At 39.7% G+C, this 27,040-nt stretch overlaps 1 protein-coding gene across 2 annotated transcripts; it reads right to left on the bottom strand.

Moving 5' to 3' along the window:
• Positions 1-2,162: 2,162 nt before the first annotated feature.
• On the bottom strand, positions 2,163-23,930 carry LOC105357445 (E3 ubiquitin/ISG15 ligase TRIM25). Of its 2 annotated transcripts, none has more exons than XM_011492387.3 (9): positions 23,251-23,930; positions 19,925-20,020; positions 17,342-17,422; positions 16,198-16,350; positions 10,910-11,069; positions 10,233-10,271; positions 8,179-8,250; positions 6,844-6,921; positions 2,163-3,301 (listed from the first exon to the last, which is right to left on the bottom strand). In XM_011492387.3, exons 1-9 carry the CDS (start codon positions 23,851-23,853, stop codon positions 2,754-2,756), a joined length of 1,830 nt encoding a protein of 609 aa, XP_011490689.2. In that variant the 5' UTR covers positions 23,854-23,930; the 3' UTR covers positions 2,163-2,753. The 2 variants fall into 2 exon arrangements, with proteins under 2 accessions (XP_011490689.2, XP_020555292.1); XM_020699633.2 differs by having other exon boundaries at positions 19,925-20,014.
• Positions 23,931-27,040: the final 3,110 nt, after the last annotated feature.

The raw sequence follows: 27,040 nt of genomic DNA, 5'->3' as shown, positions 1-27,040 counted from the left end.
TTTCACCATCTGACATTGAGGATTTTAGGCTTTTCTTAGAGGATCCACTCATGTTTGAACTAGAAGAGGCTGAGGGATTTACTTGTGTTTCTGACTGTGGGGTCTTTACCATGAGGTCTTCAGCTTTGGTAACATACATGGTCTTACTTTTTCCTCCAAGGTGCTTCATGGTGATTAAGTCGTGTTCAAGGGCTTGACTTGGCGTGATTCTGTTTTGAGGATTGACTTCCAGCATGCTCTTGAGAAGGTCAATGAAAGCTTTGCGGTCATCAACATCATGGTCTTCAAACATATCCCGATGATTCATGAATCATTGCATTAAGCTTTGTCACATGATCTTTTTCCACTCGTTCCCCTGTTGTTTCTGTGTATTCATCTGGTGTGCAGAGTCTCCAGGCGCCGTTGTCCCTACTGAAAAAGGCTGCTTTGTACTTTGCCTTATGGAGAACTTCAGCTTCTGGTAAACCAAATATCTGCACCATAGCTCGTATTGTTTCATATTCTGTATTTGATGGAAAGGGATAATCTCCAAAGTAAACACAGGCCAACACCATTCCAAGTGCCCACATGTCAAGGTTTTCATCCAAAGGGAGACCCAGGATGACCCTTAGGTGGTCTGAATGGAGTTACTTGGATTTCGATTCGCGTTGTAAGTTTCTTTGTCTCTACAGCCAGACCAAAGTCTATGAGTTTTACATAAACTGAATCTGGATCCGCAAACATAATGTTGTCCAATTTTATGTCACAGTGTGCCACACCGATACTTTTGAGCACTTTGAGAGCCTTAAGCAATTGCTGAGCAATAGGTCTGATTACACACAGGTGGGTCAGAGTACACGAAACCTGGTTGTACCTATCAAACAAGCTTATGTCTAAGAGTTCGTACACTATGCATGTCATATTTTGAAATGTGAAGCATTTATACATCTTAATCAGGTTGTTCTCATCAGTTTCATCATTTCACACTCTTTCTGTCTTGCCCTGGAAGCTTTCAGGATTTTAACAGCATAACATTCAGGACTCCCCAATTTAATACATTTGGCCACTTTTCTCTTCTCTTTCTTTTGTCTCCCAGGAATTCCTGAACTTCATAGATCCCCTGATTTCCATCCAAATAATGGCCTTCCATCAGCTTAAAGACTTCAGTTTTTCTATTTCTTTTTCTAGACATTTTTTCTTTAAGTCTGTTTTTTTTCAGATCGTCTGTCAGTTTTAAAGATTTAAAGAGTTTGCCAATGACCATCTTGATGATCCAGAGGAATCATGGGAGAAAAATTGAACTTTTTGGTCCATTCGGCGTGTTTGGAGGAGCATCATCCCAAGAACACCACACCCACAGTGAAGCACGGGGGTGGAAGCATCATGCTCTGGGGGGGCTTTTCTGCACAGGGGACAGGACGACTGCACTGTATTAAGCAGAGGATGAACGGGACTCTGTATTGTGAGATATTGGGCAAAATCCTCCTAACCTCAGTCAGAGCGTTGAAGATGGGTCGTGGCTGGGTCTTTCAGCATGACATTGACCCGAAGCACACAGCCAAGAAAACCAAGATGTGGTTCCGTAAGAAGCATATCAAGGTTCTGAAGTGGCCTAGCCAGTCTCCAGACCTAAATCCAATAGAGAATCTTTGGAGGGAGCTGAAACTCCGTGTTGCTCAGCGACAGCCCAGAACCCTGAAAGATCTAGAGAAGATCTGTTTGGAGGAGTGGGCCAAAATCCCTGCTGCAGTGTGTAGAAACCTAGTGAAGAAACTACAGGAACCGTTTGACCTCTGTAATTGTTAACAAAGGTGTACCAAATATTAAAGTTGTTTAACCCAAGTGATCAAATACTTATTTGTCACAGTAATATACAAATAAATTGTTTAGAAAATTGTACAACGTGATTTCTGAATGTTTCTTCATATTCTGTCTCTCACTGTGGAAATGCACATATGATGAAAATTTTAGAACCCTCCATGTTTTCTAAGTGGGAAAACTAGCTGAATCACAGGGTGATCAAATACTTATTGACCTCACTGTAACTACCCCGTGCCGGTCCCCATCCCGCATAAAATTACAGGGCCAGGAAGGGCATCCGGCATAGAAATCTTTGCCAAACAACCTATGGCCACCCCTACATAGATGTGTAGAAAGGTTAACAACATGAACAAAAAAAGAGCACTTGTTAAACTGTTTAGAAGAATCAGGACCAATGAAAAGTTGCATCACAATTCTCATTCTCAAGTTATTGATCTAAAGCCTTTTGTAACATTTCATACTGGTTAAGTGATCCGTCATTCATCTTAGTGTATTCAATGATTAAGGCAAGCCTTAGATGCATAGCCACAATGTACTAGTAATAGGCTGCATATGGACATTTTCTATATTTCAAGACATGAAAACAGCACAAACGAGTCAAAGCAAAATGAAATTTAGCACGTCCTTTCAGGCACTTAGATGCTGCAGTTCATCACAGCTGAAATGCTCTGAAACGTTACCGTCATAAGGAGAAACAAAGATAAGTGCACTATAGTTGACCAGAGACCACTTTAACCCCATCAAACACCTGTATATATCCATTATATATTTATAGGCTATTTTGTGGTTTGAAAAAGCGGCAATAAATCTGGGCCACAGATTTATGAATAAAAATTAGTTTGGGAAAGAACAAAATATATCTTATTTCCTCTTTTTTTCCTTGCATCTGCTACTGACATGATTAGTCCTTCTGCAAATTGATGCGAGCTCACAGGAAAACTGGTGGCTTTGGTTCATTTTGCAGTGGCTGCCTCACGAGGGCAGATCAGCAGGGTAGAGTCCAGATCCAGCCGGAAAGCTGGGTACAATGGCTGAGAGAAGGTGGACTGAAATGTGTGCAGCAGCAACACTGTGTCTGACAAACTGTAGAAGGACAAGGCCCCTCTCTGGCGCTCCAGAAACACGCCAATCCTGGGACAGGGAGGTGCTGCCACTGTGGTCTTGCGGTTGTCGTGCCACGCCGCATATCCCGCATGCGAACACCTTAGGCGCCAGGAGTTTTTGTTGCGTCCAAGAAGGCAGGGCTTTCCACCGCCTTTGCGCCCGATTGCTTGGTAGGTGACGCCGATGTCGACCCAACCTCCGCCCCTCCACTCCACCTCCCAGTAGCTGGCTTCACCAAACTGTCCTTCCCTGCACAACACCTGGGCCATCGAGTCAAAGCGGGAAGGGTGATAGGGGTATGGCTGTGTGTCCTCACCACAGTGCACACCTTGAGGATTCTCCAGAAGGACCAGAGTTGGGTACGCTGTATCTGGGTTCAGTGACAGGTGACATGAATCTGACAAAACATTTAAAGAGCAGAAAAAGAACATCATTATGATTAATGGAGAACTGGTTCTTGATTGTTTTTACTTGTACAGCATCAAAGACAAGAAAAGAGGAATTTATTTGTTTTAAACTGTTAAACAAGCTGAAACATTTTTGTTGTTTCTCTTTATGATACCATATTTACATTTTGCTTGAAAATAGCAACTGAAATGAAAACTAAGAGTGGCTGTAAAGGATCGTAGGCTGCATCTTAAGAAGACCGCAGGAGTGTCTTGCACTTCTATTGTGGCTTGTGCTGCAACCTTAAGGAACGTCATGAAAATGGAACGCACCATTGTTGAGCGTGTGGAAGTGTATCATGAATTATTTGTTAGGATGAGTTAAAAGCACTTTCACATGATTGTTGGGTATGGAATAACAATAGGATAATGAACAGTGATAATCTACACCTAAAAAAGAAGTTTCAGTAACATAGCCCAAATGTTCTATCACTGTAGTGGCTTCTTTGAAATGTTTTGCTTCATCATTTAGACAAAAACAAGCAATAAGAGGGGAAATCTCTCTCTGAACTTATTCTTTATTTAGCCTAATGTTACACACACATATATATATATAGCTTTCCTTGCCAACTCCTGCGTGGTGGGCTGCTTGTCTGGGCCCGAAGGGGCTTTCCAGGGGTGGGGCCCTGTCCTTGGGCCCCAAGGTACGGCTATTCTTCTGGTGGGCTGGAGCTTGCATTCTCCGTGCTCCTTGGTGTTGGGGGCCCCTGTAGCGGTCCTGCTGGCCCTGGTCTGGGTGGCTGATATGGGTTGGCCGGCGGGCGGATTTCCTCAATCTGCTATCCTGTGTGAGTGTCTGGGGGGTCCTTGCCTTTGACAGAGGTGACCGGGCACTGGACCTCTTTTTATATTCCATCATCCACCACAGTAGAACAGTAGAAAGGTGTTAGCTCACCTTTGTACAAATAGTATGCATGATGGAATGACACATACAGTATTTGTTCGTTTGCATAGGTATGTGTGTGTGTTATATCTGAATTGTCTACATGTTGACTTGTATGTGTGTGAAGATCTATGGAGCCAACAGGTATGTTTGTAACATTTGAGTGTGTCTGTGGACAAGCCCTGGTCTTTGTACTAACTTCTACACCTCCAGCAACTTTTTGGTTTTTGATTCTACCCCCTTCCTAATGGAACGGGCAATTTAAACTAATGCGCGCAGTAGCAAATAAAAAAAAAACAAAGTTTACCACAGAGACATGAAAATGTAATAATTCCCCTGTGTTTTCAAACTGTCTGCGGTGATGACATGAGCGTGTTTTTGTGGATGAAACGTGAGCGCTTGAGTGAGTGGAAACAGCGAAACTATGACTGCACAGTTGTTTTTTCTTAGTGAGGATTTTGGCAGTGCAGTGACTGACATTTATGAATTTATAACTTCAGTTTGTCGCATCATAACCAAGCAAAGTCCAATAATCGCGGGTTTTAATTCAGAGCGATCATCCCGTGATCTTGTTCATACTAATGTTGGCTGGTTTTGATCTTTGAACTAGAGCTGTGACGTGTGGGATTTTTGGTGATGAACCAGCAGGGGAAGCGGTGTCGCGATTAACCGCTGCCCCCCCCAAATAAAAATAAAATAAAAACACAAAATCCCCCGGCGGCCGCATCGGAAATAAATACAATTACAACGTACTATTCTGCGCTGTGTCATGTCTAGGACTAGGAGGAAGGAGCGCACACACGTGTGTTGGGGGTGCGTGTTGATTCTCGAGGTGCACGCGCGAGGCTTCACCTGTGCTCTCTGGTATAGACATCTTCTCAGAATATTATATATTGCCCAGTGGCCCGGTAGCCATGAAGCCTGACACCCAGAATGCGGGGCAGGAGGTTCCGCCTTTGTTTATACAGACACGTAATTTCGCGCTGGACAAAATAGTTCCCAAACAAAACATGTAGAGATATTGATTGAAATCTAACAGCGCACGTTCATGTTTGGTGTTACGGAGTGAAGGAGAACAGTAATAACCCCCCCAACACAAAATCCTCCGGCGGGCGGCCGTGTCGCGCACTCAAGAACGCACGCAACTTGTAATGGAAATGAATACAATGAAAATTAATAATTAGAACGCAGTAAATGTGTCGTATTTCCTCGCAAGACAGAAACTTCTGTTGTAGAATGAGGATGTGTTTGTGTTTCTGAAACCGCACAAGTGTGTGTGTGTGAGAAGAGGGAGCGCGTGCCGCGTGCAGCTCTAAGAGGCAGTGACAGCCGCGCGTGGCATAGGCGTGGCGCAGGCGTGGCGCAGGGAGTGAAGGAGAAGAGTGATAAAAGGTTTGCCCCAGAAAGCCTTGAAGTCTAAACACAGGACTAGCAGAAAAAGTAAATTATCGGCAAAGATGAATGTGTTTAATGTGTTTATTATAGTTCCATCACGCACCATATGCAAAAAAAACAAAAAACAACATTTAATAACCAGCCCTTATAAATGTGAACAAGGTTTAAAATAAAACTACAGAGGATCACCACTCCGGAAGTGAAAAAAAATTGTCCAATTGTGGAAAATTTATATTACTATGAATAGCATACTAAGGAAAAAGTAAAAACATTTAATTTAACATGCAATAAGAGCACCATCATAAAAGTAATTCACATCAAGTTACTCAGGACCTGTCTCATAATGTAACGAAAGAAGAATTGGCCAAAATACACTTTTCTCATGTTAATGGATGTGAAGTTCTTAGAAATATTGATGGTATTTTGTTTTGACATATTCAATCTTATTGCTGTAGGTACGACATACCACAAATGCAGTATTTTGCTTTTAAACAAACATAGTTACAATACCATTTCAACTTTGGCCTAGTTTTCTTGTGCCATATTTTTATGAAAGCACTTTTTTGAGTTAATGTCAAAATATGTTTAAAAAGCTATTTGACCTGCTGTTTGTGAACTAAATAACATTTCAGATATATTGGAAATGTTTTTGCATTTCTTTGCAATAGAGTTCGCGTTATAGTTCATGATGGCACAGTTGTTAAGAAGAAAACTTCAAATTGGCCCTTCATGCTGTAAACGTTGCTAACCCCTGCTCTACAGGCTCACTGGAAGTCTACGGTCCACCTGCGTGGCCCGTACAGGCTTACCTATTTTACACCTGCAGACAGCCCATATTTACCAGTAAATATGTTTGACTTTACAATTACCGGTACGAAGCCCATTGAGACGACTGTTGTTGTTAATTTGGGCTATACACATAAAATTAAATTGAAAATTGAATTTAAGTACAGTCATGACTACTTAAACCAACAACAATAGAGGTCTTTGGGATTTTGGCTTTTTGAAACCAGTGGGCCTTTCCCATTTGGAATGTAAAGGAGCATGTGGTCGCTCAGTCCAGTTCTCTTATATAGTCAATGGACAGAACTCTAACACCAGTAAAAATAAATAAATAAATAAAAGAAAAAAAAAGAAAATACACACAAACATAAATCAGATCAGGTGAAATAGCAAATCGTTTTTTATTGGCCATGTTTGAGTAAATGTACTTACATCTGAGTAATGAAACCCTCATTCTCTGATCTGACGGCTGCAGGAACAAAGTAGACAAAGGAAACGAGAGCGGTCCCGCTGTGAAAGAATAACAACACAAAAAAGTGTAGGGGAAAATTTCACACATGTAGTCTTTTTTTTACAACATGCAGAACTGTTTGTGAGTGAAAAAGAAAACCTGAATTATATAGGGCTGGGTTTCACCAATAATTTCCAGAAGCGATTCAGTTTTATTCACCAGAGCATGGATCGATTCGATTCACAATTTTTTTATTCCTTGGATCCAGTCGATTCAATTCAGTACAATTTTGAATTTACACGGTTTACACATTTAGACATATTTGTATCAAAATATAATAATAATCTATATGTTTTGAAGATATTTATATTAATCTGATACAGTTCACATACCATAAAATGTATTTGTGAAATTATAAACTACTGAGATTGTTAACACCATACAGTGCTACATGGTTTCAAAAGGAGAAGCTTCAACAAAAATCCGCTTTGTGTCGGATTGTTCAGGCTTCCACGGCGTGCGTTAATTTCTGATAATGCTCACTTCGTCTGCCATTATTCCTTACTTAATCTGTTTTTTCAGTCTGTTGGCTAAGACATGAGTGAATAACTTATGACCAACATTCAATAAAGTAATTTGATTCAAACTGTCAATAACAGATTTGTCTTTGTTTGGTTTAGGTATTAATAATATTAGTATTTGTTTCATAGTTGTCAGAAGTGAATTATTCAATATACTTTCCTTTAAAGTTTCAAATACTTAATCTCTAATATTATTGCAGAAAATTGTGAATATAAATTTGTTTAAAATTGCTCTTGCAAAAACAAAAAAATGTTTTTTTATGAATGAAAGTTTATAAAAAAAACTTTTTTTTAATTAATTTTTTTGTGAGGTTTAATGAAATTGCATTTTAATAAACTGGATGGAAAGACAACTTCACCTTAAAAGTTTTTCTGCTTCAATTATTACAAAAAATGCATGCAAGATTGTGGAGAGACAGTACATTGATAGAGTACAGAGTTTCGCTTTTGTACAAATTTCTGGTTGCTAGTGTGCCTTGTGATTTTTGTCAATGAAAAAGAGGACCTTGGCTCTAAAAAAGTTAAAAAACACTGCATTTGGTCACCGGAAAAGGAAAGCCACAAAAAATTGATCTCTACCTTAATGGATCAATTATTGATTTATTAAGCTTGGATCGATTTAGAACGATTAATCGATTTTATCAACCCAGCCCTAAAATAAATGATAGTGAGTTTTCCGATGCTTCATCTCAAAGCGCCACTTCAGGGGAAATTACAAAGACCTGCTTCACTCACCTCCGCTGCTGAGTGGACCTGGGGGGTGAAACTGCAGTTGCTGAGGCTTTAAGTTTTCCCCTCTGTGGCCACCTTTCCAGAACAAGACAAAGCAGTGTACTGATTTAGCGCTTTGCTATAAGGCTCCAAGCACCATGCCCTCCCCTTTCCTTTTAAATGATGCCACATTTAAAAAGGATTATGAATTTGTAAGATGAGGTACATGGATGTATGGAGGTACATGCAATTAGAACATTTTCCAAATCTTCTTTGCCATTGTTCATGCTTTAGTCACAACTGCCCTTATAGGCCTACAGTTGAAAAATGGGTAAACCTGTACAGGGCCCGAAATGGTAAGGTCGCAGACAGATCGGTGAGTCTGTATGGCCAAGAGGTTCAGGTGTTTCTACGGGTATGGTGGGAGTGCCAAGTCAAAGCGAACACCTAAACAACACTTAAGGATAAATAATGGTGAAGAAGGTGAGATGCAGGCGTCGCAAATGTCCCCAAATCCTTTGAGCTATGCAAGGGATTTGTAAAATAATCATTTAATGGATTAATGAGAGAATAAATAGGCAAACTTGTATGGGGTTTGCCTATTTTTTGCCTGCAGTATGTGGCAGTGAGGGCAGTTGTGGCTAAGGCTTTACTAATGAGTACCGTCACCTGTATGAAACACCTCCCCTTACAGGCCAACCCCTGTACAGGTACATTTGACTTTATGCCATTAAAGCTATTAACAATATTTCTGATCTTTTGCAACCCAAGGGTGGTAAGAAACAGCGCCTGGTTTGAGCAGAGCCCCGGCTGCAGTGGTCAACTACACCCTGCTCCATGTTTGATCTGGATAAGGTCTGTCTGATGCTACGTTCACACCGCCCTCGGCAATGCGGGTCAAAGCGAACACTTTCATTTAAAAGTGTATTTAAACGCCAATTTCAGGCTTCCGCATGTAAAACTTTAGTGTTCACATGCAACTACACAAGTTTTTAAGTCAGTTTTAATTCGTATAAAACGCACAGCCACTGAACGACTGTTGAAAGTTAAACCAGTTGAACTTTGACCAATTGGGGACGTGGATGTAGTAGTGACGTAAGGGTAGCGTAATTATTAAACCATGGAAGTATCAATCATTTGAAGAGGGGTTATGAAAGAGAAATTAATACCTGCAGTTAATTTTATGACACCAAGTATTTCATATATCGGAATAGAGCTGTGAAAAAGAAAATGCCTGGAGCGAGATTTGCACTGCTTCTACATTTTACACCAAGACTCGTCCAACTGTAAGCATATCTGCTAGTATCGGGTGACGAAAGTCCAGCGTGAACAACATATTCTAAAACCGCGATCATAAACCCATGCTCAACGTCTTGTTGAATGTGCATCACATGCCTGGAGTAAACGTAGCATGACAGGAAAGCTTCCAGCTGGTGTTCCAGCCATAGTCACCAAAACAGCCACAAATGCTGGTTGAAGAATCAGATGCTATCCCACAACCAACCGGGCCGGCAAACCTCCAAGGCCCCCCTTTCTGTGACTCAAGCTTAAAAGAACAATACGTTTTATATTATTTTTATATTCAATCCATCAAACAAAAATTAGTGGCAGAAAAAGCAGAGAAGAAAATTTGGCAAATGTAGCTCTCGGCTCCCTGCTTCAGGTTCCTACTTTCAAACAAATAAAATTGCAAAAACATCTGGGTTGAATGTTAGCATTAAGGTTTTCCCCAGTAAAGTGTTATCTTTGGAGAAAACAACAGCTTGTTCCATTTCTTTGGTGTGACCAATGGGGATCAAACTTTTCAGGAATGTGGCCATTTTCATCATTACTTCAGATGACAAACGTCTGTAGTCTTCAAAAGTCTACATGACACAAGTATTTTAACCAGAGAGGTTGGAAAATCTGTAGGTCGAGTGGGTTGCAGTGAGGCGCACAGTGTTGTGTCAGTCAACGCACTGTCAGTGGTGTCATTAATAATTAACCATCTGCAGTCCTTCAGTGTTAGAAGAGATGTCAGGAGCTCATACAAGACTCTGGCAGAAGGTTGGTGTGCTGTTGTGTATCGTCTTTCTTACCTTTTACACATTCTCTGCCGGAGACCCAGTTCTCACTAACTACAGGGTATAAACATGAGAAGGAAATCTGAGTGAGCAACAGTTCTGCTAATTTGAAGAGTTTCAAAGCCAACAGTATTTCATCGGTCAGAATGGCAGCATTTGGAGTTCAGAAAATGAGCTTGTGTGTCGGAACTAGGTGTCAAATTATCGTGTTAATCATGATTAATGATGTTCATTATCATAAATTAATGGGGTACGTAGAGGGCTGCTCACATTGGATGTAAACTGTGAAATAAACTACTGTATGTTGATATATGTACTGTGGTATTATTAAGAAGAACTATTTTTGGTTTGCTCAGAAGGGTTCCTATTATTTTTAGGTGTTAAATTACAGTTCTCTGGACCATTTTTCTTATTTGTTTGAGATTGAAAATAACACCCCTTGGTGATGTAAAAGTACAATTTGTAAGTCTGTTATAATAGAAAATGTTCATAAAGCCCATTTAAAATTGTATTTTGATCTTTTACTGTGCCACAATGTCACAATTTTAAATGAAAATACCTCAAAATTAAGCTTTTCACAGCAATCAATAGGTTAGACTAAAAAATACATTTAATTAATTAATTACAGAGTACAAATTAATAGCACTAGTCAGAAAATTTGGAATATTCCCAAATCTTTTGTGTTTGTGTACCTGCATAACTGATCTTGTCCACCTCCTCCATGCAGACCTCTTCTACGCGGCTGCGCAAGTTTCCCAGTGCTCTTCTAGCTCCGCTAAAGGCTTCCGTGGGGAGGCTGATGACGGCGCAGGGCTGATCAGCGGTGGGAGGGACGCGGAGAAGTGAAGCCATCTGAGCCCATTAAGACACAGGGTGGAGAATGCATCATGAACTGGTCTCTGCCTCCCTCATCAATCCTTTGAACAACTGAATTTGAAAAAAAAGCACTTGGACAGCTTCTGTCTATTTTCCACTGCTGATTCATAATTTCCTATCAGTCACTCTTCCTGACCCTCTATCCTCCACTCATCAGCATTCCTGGATCTTTGTGAGCACACTCTCTGGTGAGTTCCTAAAGCCCCAATGTTTAGCTAAGGTGCTACCTGTCTTAACTTCCCAGGAGAATTTAATTGTCTGAAATGATGGAGTCACTTGAAATAATAAATCATAAGAATATCAAAAACATAAAAAAAGCTGGAAAAAAAACTTGAAATAAAAAAACTTGAAAATGTTAAAGCACATGATGCTTAAAACCACTTATGCACGCACCCAGTATACGGAGAAAAGGAATTGTGAGCCAAAACAAACAAACAAACAAACAAAATAAAAAGACAACATAACAGAAGGAAAAGCCATCAAAAAGCAACAAATGGGTCCAAAATCTCTTAAGGGGTTAACATTTTTTTATTTCAAAATCCATTAATGGAGCCAAAATACACATGTCTGGAATATCCAATGGAAGTTTTGAAATTATTATGGGATGGCCACAGGACCTACGGCTTGGTGGCCATATTGTGGCACTGTGTGAAATTTGGTGATTTTCACATTTTTTGCAAAATGGTAATAGAACACTTGTTCCCACCATCTTTGCAAAATTTAAAGACACACTTCCAGGTTAAGTCTACAACCACGACTAAAGTTTTTATTATCTCTGACCTCAGGAAGAGACTGCAATCTTGAATAAAAACAAAAAAACAAACACCTTCAGTGCAAATTTAGTAGGGGTGTAGGGAAAAATCAATTCTGTGATATATCACTATATTTCTATGGCAATATTTGCATCGATTCAAAGTACTGACAGGACGATTTATTTATTGAATTATTTATGGGCATCCTTCAGCGTGTGACTCTTGTTTTTTTTACTTAAACCCTGACCACTAGTTGGTAGCACAGCACACTGAGCCTCTTTGAGCAGCACTGCATCGCACAAACAACTATAAGATTTCAGCTAGAACAAGCTTGTTTTGTTGTTATGAGATGTGCACTACTTAGTTTTTACTTAGGATGGGTACCGAACAGATCTCTGTGCCATGTTGCTGCCAGTATCATATTAAAACATGGATTGCTGTGCTATGTAGCGGGCTCAGATGAGAATGAGTAAAGCACTGCAGCTGCGCAGCGGCAAATGCACTTTATTCCCTCAATCATACTTTTAGAACATTATTGGTTAAGGCACATTCATTCTATTTTTTTTCTTATACTGAAAAATATTTGTTGTGGAAATTGTACAATGTTGACTGTTCCCTTTAAGAACAAATATTTCTTAATTTACCAAAATAAAAGCACTATGAATTTGCTTGGGTAAAAGCAACTTGTATATTAGATACAGTTGCAGTGGTTACCATTGCGATAATTAAATAAAATGAATTTTACCATTTTATTACAATGAAAGGCATATTAATATTTAGGTAGCAGTTTTTTTCTTAGTCATACTCTTTAAAAAAAAGAAGAAGAAGAAAATGTGTCCCGGTAAATTATCGTAAAACGTATCGTATAGTGAGCCATGTGTTGGGACACATATCGTATCGCCAGACTCTTGCGAATACACACCCCTAAAATGTAATGTGTATTCAGACGTTGTTCTGGACCAAGTCTGCTTAATTTGGTCCGGGTCGAGTTCTGAACCTTTTCCCTTGGTCTGTAATCAGCCTGCCTTTTTACCCAATGTTTCTGTTTCAAACCAAAGCTTTTAAAACAAAAGCACATGACTAAAGATCTCTCTAGGAATTACCAGGGTGGGGCAAAGCATAAATATGATGATACTTACTCAGAAATTTGGGATTCTTTATTTTAATCTCTTAAAGGGCCTATACTATGCTTTTCTTAAGCCTTTCAGAGTAAACTCTATCCATATATATGATCATATATTACATTTGGCACATTAAAGAACAAATTATGTATAAAAGGAGTTATTTTCATGAACTCTTTTCCTACTTGGAAGTAAAATGATCTTGATCTCTGAAGCACTGCTTTGCGTTATTATGTTCTGATTAGCACTGGCTGAGAGCATTTCTTTTCTCTTTGAAGCATCAATCTTTGTATCAAAAATTTTCTTCACTTTCATGCGGATCATTTTCCTGGAGACATGGGCACCTTTCCGTATTTGCTCAATAATCCACGTTAAACGCATTTCTTCTAATTTGTCTCACACTTTCTTTGCATCTCCACCAGGAAATCGTTTGCTCCCATTTCTGCAGCCATCTTCTCAGTACCACCCATCTGCTTGTGCCATTCTAGGCTATGTTTAGGATCCACCGTTAAATGTCATGCAGATTCTTCATCAGAATATTCTTTGGCGTTTGCCACCAAACGAAGTTTAAATGCTAAATCGAATGAGTGCTTATTGGCCATCGCTGCACTGTCTCACAATATAAATACCACAGACATCCGGCGTCTGTACAACTGTGCACGACCTGAGGGGAGGGGGGTGTCTTAAAGTAGCCCAGACACTATTAGAGACAGGCAACTGTTTGCTCCACAGAGAAAGTGGATGTGTGTGTTAGCCTGGGGCCTTTGCTGGCACTGCAGACTGTTCCTAGAAGGGGCTGTTCCCATTTGTCTACATAAGCTTGTGAGAACCCGCTTGTTTTTGTGGGTTGGGAGGGACTGGTGCTTTAAGCGCAGGTTTTTAGAGGAATACTCAGAAATAGGTGAATGAATCTAAATACAGCTTTGGGGTTGTTTATAGTCAGGAATGAACATTATAATACACTTAAAAGTTGATTTTGCATTTATAGGCCCTTTAAGACCTGGCATCAACAAATGCAGACGTGACATTTTGGTTTTATTACCACAGTAGTTACTTCTGCTCAACTGGGACCCTGTCGAGAAATGAAAAATAATCAGGTCTTAAGGGGTTAAATTCCTCCTGCAGCATCTCATAGCTGTCTCCGTCTGTCGGCAGCAGGAGAGTGCTGCTTTAATTAAAAAGAAACGTCTTTTTTCTGTTAAAAAGCCATTGTGGGTTGTTGTTTACATTAACACAACCCAATAGAGACACTTGCTGTCAGTTTGAAATGTTTTTTTTAAATATCTTTTTGTTCTTTAACACATGAACAAAGCTAGAAACATTGAAACTATACATAGAAAGACACAGAAAAAGAAAAACTCAATATAAGGAGGTACATAGAGTCTGTCAGGTTGAGATTTTTCTCCTTCAAGGAAACTGAATACAAAGTTCACTATACGTCATAACCATTTTTTGTCTTGTACATTACCCATTTTTCCTAGTTCTTTAAAAATTGTTCTTCCTTCATTTTTAGTTTGTAGGTAAGTTTCTCCATTGTTTGTGTGTTGGTGCTTCAGCCTTCTGCCGGTTCTTAGTTCTGGCTTTGTTTGCTACCACAAGAAAAGCTTTTACTAGATTTTTAGTCCGTTTTATATACAGTTCCTAGTAAGTAACCTAGATATGTCACCAGACAATTTCGGGGTATCTTGTACCTAAGCGTTTACATATAGATAATTGGATGGAGTCCCAAAAGAGCATTATTATCTCACATTTCCAAAAAATATGTGTTTGGTTTGAATCCTTGTCCGTACAAATTCTCCAGCAAAGTTGCTGTGTTTTGATTAGCTTGCCCTTGATTTGTGGTGTTATACAATATCTAATTTGTTTTTTCATGCAAATTCTCACCATTTTAGTGACTGCATAGTGATTTGGTGAACTTTCCACGTATCTTCCCACATCTACTCTGAAATTTTTTTTCCAAATCATTTTCTCACTTTGCTCTGACATATATATATCTGACTCCCTTTTTGATTCCATTAGGTGCTTATATAAAACGGATACAACCTTAGGAATATTTTCACTGCAAGTCCATATAAATGTCTTAATTATTGGGCATATTTTGTGTTACTCTATTTTGATTCGCTTTTCATAGTAGTCTTGCATTTGCATTTATCTGAAAAGGTCTTGGTTTATTAGATCATATGTCTATAAGTGCCTAAAATTCTCTAATTTCGCCTTTCTTTTTTATTTTGCACATGTTTGAATCTGTGGTCAATTTGTGCAGGTCTAAATTCGTCATCATATGCTAACCATTTCAGCAATCCGAGTTCTTTACCCAATTTTAGTTGTTTTATAACAGAATACCATTTCTCGTGGGTATATAATGTTATTGGATTTAGATCTAAAATAAATCTAAAATAAATCTTGATACAAGTTTATCCCATTTTTAGAATTGGGATTGTGGGATGTCTACTGGTAGAGCTAAAGACAAGTAAAGGAAGTGTGGCAGTATATTCATTTTTATAATATTTATTCTTTCACTTAAACCTAGTGTACATGTGGACTATCTTTCTATGTCTTTCCTGATATTGTCATTTGTACATTCATAGTTATCTTGATACGGTTTTGTTGGGTCTTTAGGTATATTCACCCCCAAGTACACTGGTGTTTTGGCTTTCCATTTTATTTTCCATTCCTTTACGCCTTGATTTGCAAAGCAATTAAACATGAGTATCTGAGTTTTATTTATATTTATTTTATATCCGGAGCACTGACCAAATCTATCAAAAATCGTCATCAAATTACCAAATGATTTGACCGGATCCAATAAATATACCATTATGTCCTCGGCGAACAAGCCAATGGTATGTACCTGTCCGCTGATGTACCTTCCTGTTATCCAAGTGTCCTGTTTCACAATTTGGGCAAGTGGTTCAATATAAAGGGCAAAGAGTACAGGGCTAAAGCAACAGCCATGTCTAGTTCCCCTTCCTAGACTGAATCTATTTGTGAGGGAGCCGTTGATTTTAATTCTACCAGTATGTTTGTAATAAAGAGAACTGATACACTTAATTGATTTTTCATTGAATACAAATTTCTTCAATGTTATATATAGAAATTCCCAATTAACTCTATCAAATGCCTTTTCGGCATCTAAACTTCAGGCAGCTGTTAATTACAAGTGTAATTCCGCCTTTTCTATTAAACCAATTGTATCCCTTATATTCCACCTCCTTTCTTCTTTTTTCTTACCTGTAAGTACTGTGTGTTGTCCTCAGTTTGTAGCAGCTCCTCGATTTCCTCATTTCTTCTCTTAAGATCCAGAAGGTCTTTCTCCAGCAGCTCTATGTCCCGTTTGGCTCTTCCTATGGTCAGGCGCTCTTTTGCCTCCAAAACTGCTTTTACCTGAGACAAAGGTTCAAATAAAACATTTTTGCAACAACAGTAAAGGCCTTCTTGTCTTCTTACATTTCTTCAGATTTCTGGAGTATCCAAAATTTTATTTCTTGGAAGGTTAGTTTATTTTTTATTTGTTAGCTGTATGTGCACATATTAAGAAAGATGCGTCAGAGAGCAAAACCAGCTTTTTTCCCTTTTATGCAGATAACCAGTTTGCAAGTTTATCTAAAGAATTGATGCTGACTGACAGCTGCTGGACATTTCTCAGTCACAGAACAACATTAGGGATATTTTTCTTTGGCTATTGCCAGAAGACATTACTGAGGACAAGAGTTGTAGGAACAGAATTCTATGGTCAGCTCTTGCTTGAAAAAATGGCCACACCATTTTTAACACAGATATAAGGTCAACTTATGCATAATTACACGCGGATTACATGATATAAATAATACATTTAAACAAAGAGGGAAAACGGTTTGTTCCAACCATGATGATCGACTTTCTTCTGTATGCATCCGCCTAGTGGTTGTTTGGTGAACTGACTTGGCCCCAACTCTTTAGTTTTTAAACCTGCCTTAAACAGCATCTAAAAGAGTTGGCCCTGTTAGGTGCAACTTCATACATGTATAAAACACTAAAGACCCTTGTTAGAATAGCTTTTAGCACAAAACAGTAAAAAAAAAAAAAAAAAAAAAAAAAAAACTCATTCACATCACTAAGAGATAAATCTTTTAACCAACGTAATATAACAAAAAGCTATAGAATGTAATTTACTTATTCTGTTTGTATCGTAACCTTTTTTATTTCAGGCATGGTTATTGTAAAACTCTGCATTAAAAAATTTATTTATTTAAGGCTGTAAGATGGGTTCCTTTTGTTCAATGCTTTTCCTTTTCCTTTGCGATATCTACAGATGGGATAAAAAAAAAACTAAGAAGGTTGTTTCTCGGTAATAGCTGCAACGGCAACATTTTTTTTTTAAAATCAGGACTAGTACCTCAGTTTTGGTTTTCTCCAAGCGCAGAGCCATTTCACAAAACAGAGCTTCACTGTCCTCCAGAACCAGTGACGCAGACACCTAAACACAACAAAAAGAAATTCAAATGTTCAACTAAACCAAGAGCAGCACCTTCAATGATCAACCAAACAGTCAGATCCCATGTGTGACATGTGCAACAACCTATTCTAGATGTGTTTTAGTATTCATTGTATGAGAATGAGAACAAGGTCATTTCAGTTTGGTTCATTCATGCATAGATGCATAATTTCCTAGACATAAAAAAAGGTTTATTTACAAAGGACAAGGAAAAGTCAGTCTGAATTTCTAATATAATAGAAGAGCTGCAGGTTAGATGAAACAAAGAAGATGATGATCCAGGAAAGAAGTAAAGCTTTCATTAAAGATGGGCTGATTTGGAGAAAAAGGGGGGCACTGATGGCAGTTTTAACAGTGGGACCATAACAACTCCTAAAAGGTCAAATGTAAATGTTTAATTCATTAAATCCATCAGTGTGGCGGCATTCAGAATTTTCATGTTAAATTGAGTGTTTTGTTTAACAATGAAACACACAACTATGTATACATTAATGTTTCCACCATTGACTGTATATAAGAAGTGGACAGAGTAAATGTGACATCACCAATAGAAAATGGCTTACTTCCAGTTTCAACAAAATGAAGTCAATTTTGTCATCATTTTTTTTACAATACAGTTATCACCATGTTGGAGTCAGACAATGTCAGTAAGCAGTGATTGCTCCAAGTCAGTCTGAGTCATTGATTCTATGGCAACCACTCTCGCCAGTCAGGAGTGAGCTTGTTAGTCCACATCTCTATCACTTAAAGCGGGCTTTGAAAATCTCTCAAACATTGAACAATTTTAATTGAGGCATCTGATTTGCCAGTTTATACCTTGAATAACTAGCTGTTTATTTCTCAATGGAAGACAATTGGATTTTGGCTTCTTGGAGCCAGCCGGTACCGTATTTTCAGACTATAAGTCGTGGTTTCTTTGCTTAGTTTTGCCAGGGGGCGTGACTTGTACTCAGGAGTGGCTTGTATGTGATTTTTAAAAATATTGGCTCATATATTAAATATTTTCCCACTAACTGGTTGCCCTTTAGTGGTTGTTTTCCGCTAACCACCACTACAGGGCACTGTGGGTGTGTATCAGTATCTGCTACAGACAGCAACAAAGAAGCACCTGATCTTTTTCCTTCTGAACGAACGAACGTTCATAACATAACATAACATACCATAACATACCATAACATACCATAACATACCATACATACATACATACACACATACATACATACTCCGTCCTCAGACTTATTCAGTCATAAAACTGGGATTACAAAGACACAGAAGTACAGCCGAAAGTGCAGTCAATCAGATGCTGGCTCCTGCAGTACAAGGTAAAGACCGTAGTAAAAAATATATAATACTGAATGATCTCATCAAACCAGACATGGAGACATGCTTACCAATGCTTTTAAAGAGCTCTTCAAAAATTTTTTTTACATGATCTCTCAATGCCATCTGTGACTTCCATGCATTGTTAATGAAAAACGGAGTCCATGCTTCCATGTGCCTATAAAGGCTAAAAACTTGACGACAGCTTCTCCCACACCCGTCTGGAGCGTCAAGTTTATGAACAGATTTTTGGACAAGCATTGAGCATCAAATTTGACAACCGTCAAAAGAGCTGAATCTGGTTTGGTGTAAACACAGCATTACACCAAGCTTGGTGGATGATTTCATAAGCATTGCACTTTTCCCCCAAAAGTTCGACCTATACTCCAGAGCGACTTGCATGTTTTTTCGTCTTTAATATGCATCTTTTGGCTCCTGCGATTTATACTCCAGAAAATACAGTCCTCCCTATTTAGAAAATGAGGGGGGAGGTGTCACTCAGTCCAGTTCTCTTATAACGTAAATGGCTGCTAGAAGGAAAGCTTTGGTGAAACTCTTTATGCTCCAGCTTTATAAATGTTGTTAATGAATTCACTTTATAATTTTGTTTTCATAAAACAGCCTGCAAGCACTTTAGATGCCCTAAATCCAACTCAAAATGACAAAAATGATAAATTGCAATCTTGATCGTAAATAAGGAAAAAAGTTAGTGAACAAAATTGGTGAATGACTTCTTATGCCAAATAAGGATAAATTATTCAAATCAAATTAATGATTTGGAATTATTGATTTTCTCATTCACCAAATTTTTCATAATAAAACCTGCTGCATGTCAGCTCAGCCAAAACCATAACAGAGGCAGAGTTTCCTTCTTTCCTGGGGGAGAAGATGTTTGGTGAAGGTCCTTGATGATTGTTTTCCAGGTAAATTCCTTGTGTACCTGTTGATTTCTCAGACTCATTAATTAGACAAACAATGGTTACAAAATAGATGATCTTCTTCCTGGAACTTTCTCACTTTGAAAGGAATTGGGAGTTCTTGGAAACCTTTCCCCAATGACATAGTGGGTTCAAAGAACCACTCAATTAACAAAGAAGGTTGGTGATCGTCTTGATGTTTGTGTGTGTGTGTGTGTGTGTGTGTGTGTATGGAGGACAGATGCACCTTAAAGGAGTCCAAGCTCTGCTGAGTCTCTTCCAGCTCTCTCTCCACAGTCCGGATCTGGCCTTTGACCGTCCTCTGACTCTCCTGCAGCTGCAGCTGACAAACAGAAAATGTTGACATCAGCCATTCCTATGATTTACATTTAAAAAAATGGAAGAGGGAGGGAATTCCGAATCTAAATTAACTATTTGAAGTGGAACAATTAAAAAGTATATTTGTTTGACCATATGCTGACAAAGACTTTAATTTTTTTTTCCATTTAGATTCCTAGCAAAGTTATGACTCAAGTCTTACTCCTATCATCTTTTGATCTATTTTAAAAGTGTTTCCAGGCTCCTATACATATAATCTTTTGTAGCTAAAATTAAAAAGGGTTGTTTTCTAGGACATGGTTTCTAAAGAGCAGCAGTAGTTCATTAGAAATTTGCCTTTGAGTTATGGGTGGGACTGTTTGCGTTGAATAAGCTTGCCCTGGATCTCTTCATCCATCTGTTTACATTCTCTCCACTGGCTTACAGCCAAACTTTTCCAACTGCATTTTTTCGTTTGATCCTGATACCCAGAAATGCAATTTTAGGATTAAGTTTTTTATAGGTCTCCTCCATCATGAAAAAAATTATACAAAAACATGTTAAGGCCCGTACACACTGGGACGAATATTCGCCAGCCGTTTTTCGCCACGTTTTTTGTGTTCACACCCAGGCGATTTTCGCTGACGATGAGCCGAGCGAACATGCAATTTCATTCCCTGACATTGGATGGCGCTTAATGTAAGTAAATCAGAAATACCCCCTGTACGCAAGGTGGCGCTGCGCAACTTTATGCTTCTTAAAGTCACTTTTCACTCAGAAGGAGAGAGCAAGTATTTACACGCTTGTCAGAATCAAAAAAAGAAAACATGAATATTTCCAGCACCAGTAGCTCTAGCTCCAGTTCCAGCGATGAAGAAATTATTGTTTTGTTGAATGATGAAAGACGCCGGAAAAGACGTCGATTTTGGGTACATCCCATAGTTACGAGAAGAGAAGAACAGGGGGAGTTTTATCGACTGGTACAAGAGTTGAAAATGTGTCATGAGCGTTTTCGGGGATATTTTAGATTTTCCGTCAGTGAGTGCATCTTCTTCGTCTTATTTCTTCGCGGCAGTGTAGACGCTACTTGGCGTATATCTTCTTCGCCGTGACGTATGTGTGCTCAGTAAGACAGTTTGTGTTTGAGCACCCCCAAGTTGTGTTTTACTGTAACTTCAAAAGCTCCAGACACGTGTGCAAAAGCGCCATTCTCATTGGTCGTATAGTTTTTGACGCAGCGCGTCAAACCAAAAAAGCGAACCCGAAGCGTTTTCTAAAAAATGACGCTTTGACGCGTGGCGTTTTTCGCGTCGGTGTGCACACTCACATTGGTGCCCTTTGTTTAGTCACAAGGCGTTAAACGTTAGCGAATATCGCACGCGAAATTCGTCCCGGTGTGTACGGGCCTTTACAATCATCAAAACACAATTTTAGTCTGAGTGGGTTTTTAAGATTTTAAAATAAGGAGATAAAAGCTTTAGCAGCCAATGTCGGCAAAAAAAAAACCCAACAACATTTAAGGTCCCTTAACTGTTAGTCACTAATATACTGATGTACGTATTAATGTGAAGTAATTTCGAAATCTTCAGAGGTTTTTTGCGGGAAATGGTTTCCGTCACTCTTTAAAGGAATTTATTTGTAAACAAACGAAGCCCTTGGTACCTGTCAATTTACACTCCAGAGCGACTTGCATGTTTTTTTGTCTTTATTATGCATCTTTTGGCTCCTGCGATTTATACTCCATAAAATACAGTCCTCCCTATTTGGAACGTGGTGGTGGTGGGGGGGTGTCACTCAGTCCAGTTTTCTTATAAAGTAAAAGGCTGCTAGAAGGAAAGCTTTGGTGAAACTCTTTATGCTCCAGCTTTTTAAATGTTGTTTTATGAATTCACTTTATAATTTTGTTTTCATAAAACAGCCTGCCAGCACTTTAGATGCCCTAAATCCAACTCAAAATGACAAAAATGATAAATTGCAATCTTGATCGTAAATAAGGACAAAAGTTAGTGAACAAAATTGGTGAATGACTTCTTATGCCAAATAAGGATAAATTATTCAAATTAAATTAATGATTTGGAATTATTGTTTTTCTCATTCACCAAATGTTTCATAATAAAACCTGCTGCATGTCAGCTCAGCCAAAACCATAACAGAGGCAGAGTTTCCTTCTTTCCTGGGGGTGAAGATGTTTGATGAAGGTCCTTGATAATTGTTTTCCAGGTAAATTCCTTGTGTACTTGTTGATTTCTCAGACTCATTAATTAGACAAACAATGGTTTCAAAATCTTCTTCCTGGAACTTTCTCACTGTGAAAGGAATTGGGAGTTCTTTGAAACCTTTCCCCAATGACATAGTGGGTTCAAAGAACCACTGAATTAACAAAGAAGGTTGGTGATCGTCTTGATGTTTGTGTGTGTGCGTGAGAAAGACGAATGCACCTTGAAGGAGCCTTGAGTTATGGTTGGGACTGTTGGCGTTGAATAAGCCTGCCCTGGATCTCTTCATCCATCTGTGTAACCCTTGTGCTATCCTAGGCACTTTAACATTGGGAGTTGGGTCATCTAGACCCACTAGACAGTGCCCTGAACCTTTTTTCTTCAATGATTTGTGATCTTCACTGGTGTCCATGGATTACATGAAATCCTCTTCACCTTGTCGTGGTAGGGAGAACACGTCAATGTAAGGGTGGGGTCTTAGGATAACACAAGGTTTAAAATCTCCACTGGCTTACAGCCCCCAACCCAAGGTGCAAGGAGCAATACTGGAGCTATTCAGCCACACAGTTTTGATCCAGATTCCAGCTCAGATGGAAAAAAACAAAGACCTACTTTGATCTATTTGTCTGCAAGTAGATGCATCAGAATGGAGCAGAACAGGAAACATCTAGTCTGCTGATTGTAGTTTCTACATTACAAACAAAAAGCTTTTTCCAACTGCGTTTTTTCGTTTGCTCCTGATACCCAGAAAAGCAATTTTAGGATTAAGTTTTTATATGTCTTCTCCATCATGTGGAAATGGTACAAGAACATGTTAAAATCATCAAAACACAATGTTAGTCTGAGTTGGTCTTTAAGATTTTAAAATGAGATACGTTTTAGTAGCCAATGCCCTTAACTTTTAGTCACTAATATAGTACTGATGCATGTACGCATTTATGTGAAGTAATTTTGAAATCTTGGGGGTTTTCTATTGCGGGAATTGGTTTCCGTCACTCTTTGAAGTTATTTATTTGTAAACAAACGAAGTCCTCGGTACCTGTCTCCGGGCCTTCAGCGCCTCGCCGCTGCGTTCCTCCTCCTGGTCTGCCTCACACAGTGGGCAGCTCCCGCTCCACGCAGCCGCGGGTTTTTCCTCGGTTCCTCTCCCCGGAGGCTCCAGACCCAGCCGGTGTTCAGCGCACAGTCTGTCCGCCAGACTCTCCACCGCGGCCACGAGCTTGTGCCGCCGTAGAGTACCGAGCTGGTGGTGCGGTAGCGCATGGAGGTTGCAGAAGGACGCCAGGCAGACCAGGCACGACACACGGGCCCTCACCTTGCTTTCCGGCGGGCAGAAGTCGCACGGAACTTCTCCGGCTCCTCCCAGGAAGAGCTCCGGCGCTCCCGGCGAGTCGCTCTGCGCCTTAAGTTTCTCGAGAACCTCCGCCAGCACTGTGTTCCTCCGCAGCACTGGCCGGGGGCTGAAGGTCTCCCGGCACTGGGGGCACTGGTACCGGGTAGGTTCCGACTGGTCCCAGTAGTTGTTGATGCACAACATGCAGTAGGTGTGTCCACACAGGATCGACACCGGCTCCTGCAGGAGGTCCAGGCAGATAGGACACTTGAACTGACTTTCAGCCACGGAGATGTTCGCCACAGCCATTCTGGCGGAGAGCCTTTCGCATTTGTGTGATTCCACTCATGAAATGACTCTTTACAAATCTCGATTGAGTTTTAGTGAGGAGGAGGAGGAGGAGGAGGAGGAGGAGGAGGAGGAGGAGGAGGAGGAGGAGGAGGAGGAGGAGGAGGAGGAGGAGTCATACCGCTGTGTCAATCACTTAAACGTCCTCATAGGTATTGCACTCAGTGCTGCCCCACAGGCTTTTTTCCCGAACATATTTTACTAGCAGGTGTAATGGAACATTTTTACAAAGATTGGATTTATATAATAGTTTGTGGTTACTGATAGGATACGATTCATAGTTGATATTGGTTTATTTCGAACAATCCAATTCCCTGACCTAAAATCTACTCAAGACATCTTTTTTTTTTAAATTGTCCTTTCCAACAGCTGAGCAAACAGATGAGAGCTGAAGGCCTTTTGTGTTGGACATATGTTACTTTTACAACAGGGGATTATGAGTCCTCTGAAACACAAGATGTATATTTAAATAAACCTCTTTTCTAATTTATACCAAAGTTTATTCTTATTACCGTAAATTCCAGACTATAAAGCGCACCTGATTACAAGCTGCACCCACCCATTTTCACGTGAGGAACTACTTTCATACATACACAAACCACATCAGAGCACAAGCCGCATGTATTAGGCAACATTTTAGTCCTGACAAATATGAGGTTCCATTTGTGCCAAAAATATCAAAATGTGTTTTTGCGTCTACTGTTATGTCTTTGGTCCATTGTCTATGTCCACTGATCGTGTTTTTGCGTCCACTGTCTATGCTTTGGGCTCATTGTCTATGTCTATTGAACGAGTTCATTTTACATTGGTTCATGTCTATGTATTACTAAGCAATATCTTCTGCATGCCCATGATTCTTTGATTATTACTTTGTATTAACTTTGTGATGTATATGCTTGCTTTATCCTTAAACTTTATCTTTGTCATTGTCCTTATCCCATGTCGTCTAACTACGGCGTCAGGAAGATCCTTAGCAACCGTTGCTAGTGTCGTTTGCTACGTCGTCTCGCCATGTCGTCAGGAAGATCCTTAGCAACCGTTGCTAGTGTCGTCTGCTACGTCGTTTCACGTGTCGTCAGGAAGATCCTTAGCAACCGTTGCTAGTGTCGTTTGCTACGTTCTTTCACCATGTCGTGTCCTTAGATCTTGCTGTATTTCAAATTTTGCAAAGGTCGTCAGAGAAGTCTTTTGTACGGTCGATAAATTGTTTCCCGTATTATCACGGAACAAAACACTTTAAAAAAAAAAAAAAACCTTTATTGACAATCCTGCAAACGCGCACTGCCAGAAAGGGGGGGGGGGGGGTACAGCGTACAACGGTTTCACGTTCCCGTTTAAAGTTATTTAGAGTATGGCTTTAATTTAATCTTGTGATGAAACTATTATTTCAAATTATTTTGAAAAATGACTGATCTTTATAAAATATGTTGTTACAAATCTGATGGATAAACGAGGATCAGACGGACTAATAAGAGCCTTATGTGGTCCCGAGTGCGCCATCTCATGGTCACATAAATAGATTAAAAAGAAAAGCTCAAAAACCAGTCAGTTTTCGACTGTTATATTCATAATTAGTGACTCGACCCACTAAAATTTGAGAAGGTAACTCATCAAAGATATTTTAAAGGCCTCCTTGCAAGGCCCCCGTAAATCGTTCAGCGGCAAAAAAAATAAATATTGCCATGGACTAATGACTTGAGGGTTTATTTCTGAACAAATACATTAAATCAACACCAATGTGTTTGTAATTTTATTATTAATAAATCAACCACGTTTTTCATGATCAGAACACAGCACATTCATAAATAGTCTTCGTAAAATGTTCATATTTATTATGTGTCATTCTCCGCGTTAAATAGAAGTAGTTCGCCTCCAGATCAGGTGGTGGCGGTAATGCGCCACTTTGTTTTCGTTTCAAGCGTTGTATGCATGCCCCCCCCCCCCCTTTCTGGCAATACGCGTTTGAGGGAATATCAAAATAAAGTTCATCTTAAAAACGTGTTGTCATGGTTAACCCTGACGTCTGCTTTGATAAACATTTCTTTTTCGTTCCGTGGTAGTACAGGAAAAAATTTACCGGCCTTACAAAGGACTTTTCTGACGACTTTGGCAAAATTTGAAAAACGAGAACATCTAACGACAAAACACGGGGAAACGTCGTAGCTAACGACAGTAGCAAACACCCTAGCTAACGACAGTAGCTAACGACAGTAGCTATCGACAGTAGCTATCGACAGTAGCTATCGACAGTAGCTATCGACAGTAGCAACGGTTGCTAAGTCCTGACGACAAAGTGAGACGACCAAAGACATAGACAGTGGACACAAAAACAGATTTTTGGCACAAATGGAACCTCATAGACAAATCCCATCCTGACTCCCAGAGTAAGTGTAATTCATTTGCACTCAGTGGGTGGAGTCAGCTTTGACTCAGGCTCATGTATTTGAGTACACAACCATTTGCCAAACAGCATGGACCTCTATTCTGTTCACAAGTTCCTCAGTTATGTTTTTTTTTATTTTATTTAATTTTTTTTAGTTTTTTTTACTTATTGACAATCTAGGTATCATACATAAAATTACAAACAGTAACCATATAATCAACATTACATCCCTCAGTTATCATGAGGAAATTTACATCTGCGATTCCCCATTTCCCATGAGTCTTAGGGGCTAAAGGCGGGGCCAACGCCCGGCTCGACACACTGTTGTACGTGTTTAAGAATGAGCAAGTATCAGCAGTGCATGGAGGAGTGAACGGGAACAGCTCTCCTTCCGCTTGTGTCGCGGCAGCGTTATGGGAGTAACAGGGCTGGTTAAAAAAACACCAGTAAAATAAAGCAGCCTCTGCGCTCTGTGCTCCCGCGCGCTCCTTGTCTCCCCTTCCTATCTTCTCCGACAGCTCTGGCCTCCAAGGAGGAGCGCTTCGTCCCCATTGCGCCGGTGGACGGAGCAAATCGTGTCTGTGCAGAGCAATCGGACTTAATACTGTACGCTTTGTGGATGAGGGGCGGATGCGTTGTTACGTGTGGGAGCCATCGGACTGCCATCGGCCCTGCAGCTCTATGTGAACGAGTAGCAGGAGAACATGTCTCCAACTCACACGGAGGCTGTGAGCTTTTCAATGCAAAATTCTGCTCAGTCCAAAT

The sequence above is a fragment of the Oryzias latipes genome, chromosome 1 (assembly GCF_002234675.1).
Source record: "Oryzias latipes chromosome 1, ASM223467v1".
NCBI lineage: Eukaryota > Metazoa > Chordata > Actinopteri > Beloniformes > Adrianichthyidae > Oryzias > Oryzias latipes.
Note: the sequence above shows the minus strand (reverse complement) of the source record. Positions and strands in the feature narration are given on the sequence as shown.